General features: G+C 39.5%; 2 protein-coding genes across 2 annotated transcripts in view; both read right to left on the bottom strand.

Moving 5' to 3' along the window:
- st3gal4 (ST3 beta-galactoside alpha-2,3-sialyltransferase 4) overlaps window positions 1-1,301 on the bottom strand; it is a 43,960-nt gene extending 42,659 nt beyond the window's left edge. The window contains exon 1 of the mRNA XM_085379329.1: window positions 1,225-1,301. The gene's annotated coding sequence lies outside the window, so the exon portion shown is untranslated. The remainder of the gene's footprint in view (window positions 1-1,224) is intronic.
- Window positions 1,302-3,411: 2,110 nt separating this feature from the next.
- Window positions 3,412-5,179, bottom strand: tirap (toll-interleukin 1 receptor (TIR) domain containing adaptor protein). The gene is made up of 3 exons (XM_085380559.1): window positions 5,173-5,179; window positions 4,359-4,979; window positions 3,412-3,794 (listed from the first exon to the last, which is right to left on the bottom strand). The coding sequence occupies exons 1-3, from the start codon at window positions 5,177-5,179 to the stop codon at window positions 3,547-3,549; spliced, it is 876 nt and encodes a 291-aa protein (XP_085236685.1). The 3' UTR covers window positions 3,412-3,546.
- Window positions 5,180-6,000: the final 821 nt, after the last annotated feature.

Raw genomic sequence — 6,000 nt, forward strand, 5'->3', positions numbered from 1 at the left:
TTCCCAACCCCCTGAACCACGGTCGCCCCACAAACCACGGTCGCCCCACGACGGTTACTGGTTGGTTTATACTAGTTTTTCCTTAGAAAACTCATAATTCTTTGTTTGATTTTAGAACATAGATGTTTAATTATGTAGATTTGAGAAACCACAGTCTGAACATCTTCTATATCTCTTGGCAACGAACATTCATTGGGTTCTTTAAACGAAAGCGTCGCTCCTTTACGACTTTATTTGTCCAGTTCCATCATCAAGTTTAGCTCGTCATTAATCATGTCTGACTCAGTATAAGATAGATTGTGTGCAGTCTTTCTTAAGTGGATGTCAGAATTATTTTCCCAACAATGCCCAAGAATACAATAGCAAACGGGATCCTGAATTAGACTTTTAAATGTTATGTAGAAGAAGTAGCTGCAAAGAAGCTTTATTTTTCTTCCTTGTTTCACACTGGGGAGAGGGTATAGTGAAATCATAAACACAGAAATAGGCCAAAGTGCAATAAAACTAGATGTTCATGTTATAAACTTAATGCTGCTGGTAAAACAATTAAAAAAACACAATGGCAGATAAGTTAATGAATAATGGTGTTTATTATGTGGCTTTAATTCAATTCAATAACATTTTTTATGTAGCATCAAATCACAACAGTTGCCTCATGGTGGTAAAGACTCCACAGTAAACTCCAAAAATCATACGTCCCCCTTCCCCCTTTGAGCAGGCATCTTGGCAACAATGGTAAGGAAGGAAAGACTTCCGTCTTTTATTTTGTCTATAAAGCTACTGTACTGTAAGTGATTCTCATTTCTTATGGCTCAGTATGCTCACCAGTCTCACTGAAACCACGAAAATGTTTATCTGTAACCCAGCTGCTTCATCGCTGTAGCACAGCCAGCTGAACTCACTCATCACAGGCAGAAAGATCCAGGTCAGTGCCACCGCACACTGTACAGACCACCAAGGGGACTTAAAGCTCAACGCTCTCCCAACGATAGTGATCTAAAACACACTGCTTGCTATTAAGAGACCTAAACTCTGCGCTCTCCTTTACATCTTTCTTGGTGTTGAAATTTGTGGGATGATGACACTCAACTTGCATGTTCGGGGGCTTTTCCACACCAAACCACAGTCACTGTTTTCAGTTTTAGTCTTTAGACAAGTGGATGAGCATTTTAGTCATTTATCAGTATTATTCATCGAAAACCAAAAACATTTCCTTCCACTTACCCAATTCAAGGTCAGTTCGAGGTGAGGGATATGACATGTTGAATCTATCCCAGCTCTAATCATGAAAGAGATGGGGTACATCCTGTGTGGGGCTAACACAGATAACTGTTTCCACTCACAATCGCACCTATAAACTCACAAAGGCACAGTGAAACCATGCACACTCCCAGTAAGAACACACAGGCAAATATGATCCTATTTTAAGCTGTCAAATTTTAGTGAGCCTAAAATAGGTCTAGTGGATTAGAACACAGGGTACACATATCTGTGAGGCAACAATATAAACCACTGCCTTGCAGTGTCACATGTCAATCTAATCAAATCATGTTTTGTCTTTATAAACAAAGGAAACCTTTTATATTTTGGCAGATTTTAGTCTAACACTGATTGATATATGGAACATTTATACTGTCCTGAAGCAAGGTGCTTTATAAACAACATGCTTAATTCACCTATTCACAGCCAGTTATACAAGCACTATTTCTATGCAGAACTGCTTGCTATCTAACATTCACACACATTCATACCCTGATGGATGCATCACAGAGCTACTTCGGTTTATTATCTTGCCCAATGATATTTGGCATGTAGACAGGAGCAGGCAGGGATCAAACCACCAACCGATTGGTAGATGATCTGCTCTGCCTCCTGAGCTGAAAAAAAAAAAGAATACTGTACTCATAAATATACTACTCGCTTCAAGTGCCATTACCTGAACCGAAGTCAGGGCTCTTACACACAAAAGGATACATTAAAATGCTTATGTATTCAGAATATTGTCACAATTACTTAGTGTCAGAAGATTAGACATCTGGAATCCTGACAATGAAGCAGCTAAACAGCAACAGGTGGCTATAAGCTAACATTATGGCAGCTAATGTTAGGCTAGCGCTCAAATATGCTTCCTCTCTGATAAACAGCTTGATTAAATTCTCACATTAATTGAGAATTCATGTCCAAGTCCAACAATGCTGTGCCTTAACGTTAGCTAACACGGCACAGCAGAGCACAGCATGAGAAAACAGAATTCAGCTTACATTCTGCAATTTGCTGGCATTCATTAGCGATCGTGATCAGACCATTTATAGGGCCACAGTTCGTTAGTTTAGCTTGCTTTTTACATTACGTATGTGAAATGTGACACGTGTTTTGTCTGACGTTAACAGCCATTCACATAACTACATCTGAATGTGTGTGTGTGTGTGTGTGCGTACACATGCGCATGCTCAAGGATTTGGTAACAACAAAGGCTTCATAGAACATCTGTTCCTTTTAGAGATTAGTCTCAATTTTTATGTTGCAACGTTGGCTTGGCACGAAATAGCCGATTATAAGGGATCTCTGTTTGCAGCGCTAAATGTCTGCTGTTGTTTAGGAGGTTGGGGAAGAGTGAGGAACAGAACACAGTAGTACATCTTCAGTGCAAACGATTCCTTGTAAAGGGAATATAAGCCCTGTCTGCTTTTTGGAAAAAAAAAACAAAACATCACACATTGTTCTCCACTTGATACTGTGAATACTTCATATTCCATGATGAGTGGACTAAACTTAATGTCAGCTATCTAAAACCTGTTGTTTGTTACTATGCTTAATGAATAGTGAAGTCTGCCAAGGAGAAGTGAAAGCTCCCTTGGAAGGACGATAGGGGTTCACAACAAATTTTCAACTTGATCAGACTTTGTTTCAACTATTTATTCATTAGTTATAGTTGGACCGGACCTGGTGCTGTCTGACACTGTCCAAGTGTCAGGAAGATACAGTCTGGACAACACACGTTCAAATACACCCATGCACTGCAATTCCAAACAAGAAACAATGGTTGGCAGGTTGGCAGAAATACTAACAGCAAAAGATGATAAGTCTAAAGAAATATTTAATTTAAAATGAAGAAAGAAGTGTGTTTTTTTTTTCCTAAAAAGGAATTACATTCCCTGTGTTATCACTCGAAGCCCAGTTCAAATGTCATACCACTGTCAGCAGTTTGTAATGGGTAGGTATTTCCCTTTCTCCTCCACAACCCACACACAGACCTCATGATATGACCCATTCATGTTTCCTCACTGGTACTCTCTATTGTTGGAATTTGCAGTAGAATACACCACCTAGTGGAAAAGACAACCTCCTCTCATTACAAAGCTGAGACTACAAACACAAACGCCTTTAATGTTTACATTTAAATATCTTGCGCACTCACACTATAGTTCACAAGCTGTGACAGGAAAATTGAATTCCCATGCTGATCATTTTTATTGTTCTGCCACATATCCAGTGTTAAAAAAGCAATAACCGCACGCTGTGATAAAAGGAACACTATAACGGAGGTCAGTCAGTAGCTAAGTTTCTCCCTTCCTGCGTCATATTCTTTAATTGCTGCTGATGATGATCACAGGAAATGCCACTAAAGTGTTTATGGCTCTTTCGCATCACTTCCAGTGGAATAGCAGTCCCAGCAGGGCTGTGCTGGGACATCAGCTTGTCTTCTTTTGAGCTGTCTGCTCCATCTAATCCACTGCTAGAGCCACTCATCTGGAAATTATGAGTCACCTCTTTTTTAACCAGGTCCTCCAGGTCTGAAGAAAGAACAAAGGAATGTTTTTAAAGATATTATCTCACCCAGAGAACTGATTCATGCAGATGACCCTTTTATTTCTTTTCTCTTTTTTTGCTAGTTGGATATAAAAGAAGATTTACAAGTAAAGTGTTGGGTAAAACAAACATGAAGGCTTCCACAAACTTGAGCACGCTCCTGTGCATTTTAAATAAATTCATTTGAAGTTTATGAAAACGCATCAATCTTTTAGAAGCTGTAGTCAAACACTAATCAATATATATTTATGAGGAGAACATTTTTTCTAAATAATAACCTAGAAAAGGTCATCGCTGTACCTTTGATAAATGACAGAATCACTTAAGAATTGTATTTTCTATTAATTTGGATTATCTTTATCTAATATTTGATGATCTGAAACATTTAAGTATGAGAATCAGGATGAGGAGTTTATCACAGCACATCACTTTGATTTGTGATGTGTTAAATCAGTCTGTGATTCCCAGCTGATTTAAACAAATATCATTTTAAACATGGCATGACTGATCTCAGCTCGTGTTCATATCACTCTCTTCTCATTACTTACACTGGAGTACCGTCCTGTTGACAAGCGTATAGGCTTGGATGGGGTTCCTGCTCAGGTCAATGTAGTAGTAGAACTTCAGCTCCTTAGGGTACTGAGAGTGGGACAGGCTGTGAAGCAGAGGAATCATCCTATTGGACATGGGTCCCTCTGTCAGTACCTGGTGCATCATATAATTACACCAATCATCCTGAACAAAATTAGGAGTGATAAGCAGAGCTCGTAAGTGACTGTTCTCCACTGCCTGACAAAACTCGGTGCAAACTGCACCTCCTGGACAGGCGTCCCTCTGCCACAGAAAGCATCTGAGGCTGCGGGGCGAATCCTCAAGGAAGGAGACCAGGCGTGTGGCCTCTTCAATGTCACTTTGGGCGCTGCTGTGACAAACAAATAGGTCATACTTTCTTTTCCATCTCAACTCACAACTGAGAACAGTAGGCAGCTGCCGTGGTTTCGAGGGGGTCCCCCCGGGTGATGATGACAGCGACGACGAAGAGCACGATGGTAATGTAGATGAGGATGATGTTAATGCACCACTAACAGAAGACACTGAACCTTTTGTGGCTTCTTTATTGTGTTGCTTTGATAAAGATCCTCTCGATTTCAAGAGTTTCTGGAACCAACCTAAAGGAAACAAAAAGATTTTAAGGTCGATTTGTTTTTCTTTTTAAGTATAAAGATTTCCTGACATTCCACACAACTTATGAAAAATCGTGTGAATAACAGTAGATATTTTTGTCACACGTGCACAAACAAATCCTCAAAAGGATTCTGATCAGATTTACACTGAAAGAAGTGACCAGAACTTTTTACTTACCGTGCATGTTGCTGAGGTCGTCATGGTTGTTCAAATTGTATCCAAAGTACTTCTGACAAATAGATATAGATAGTGATAGATAAATAGATAGTGTTGAATTCCATCGGTGGGAGCTTCTAAAAATCCAATTTCTCCACTCTTTAAAAACATCGCAACCCGAGGCTGTAGCCGAAAAGCTAACTCACACAATAGCAGCAAAGAGAAAGTCACTGATATCACCATAAAATGAGGAAGTTAGAGACTGCTGGAAGGGATGTCTCAGCATGTGCAGTCGAATTTCAAATGCAAAAACTGTCAGACTTCACTGATCACCTTATTCATCGCTGTAAACTGACATTTGTCAAAAAAAAATATTTTGCTTTTTTTTAAACAATATGATAGAAAAAACTGATCTCATAAAGAACAAAATGAAGTGGGAAGCATGAAGACAAGGTGGGAAATGTTAATAGGCCTAACCATGTCCACAAATCTATTTCTGTAATCCATGTGTTACTATGGTTTGCATTTCCAGCTTCACCATGAAGGAAGTTAATAAAACCACTGTTATATATTTAAACAAGAGGAAGTTTGGGGTGACAGTAAGCCTCAACCGCCCCCCCCCAACACACACACGTTATTTATGAAAAAAAGTCCTGTACTATGTTAATTGTGGTGGGGGGGAACCCTCATTTGGGCTTTTCCCACATTTCAGCATTTTTGAAGTGTGGGAAAATTTCAGTATAATTGGTCTATTAAAATTTGAGTAGCAGGGTCCATATGAGTGCACCAGAGGTGGGCGGGTTTCGTGCATCTGCCCGCATAGCAACCACTGCAAAATGATACCATGTA

Source organism: Rhamphochromis longiceps, linkage group LG14, assembly GCF_057381845.1.
Source record: "Rhamphochromis longiceps isolate RC_006_pf linkage group LG14, R_longiceps_female_GT1.1, whole genome shotgun sequence".
Lineage (NCBI taxonomy): Eukaryota > Metazoa > Chordata > Actinopteri > Cichliformes > Cichlidae > Rhamphochromis > Rhamphochromis longiceps.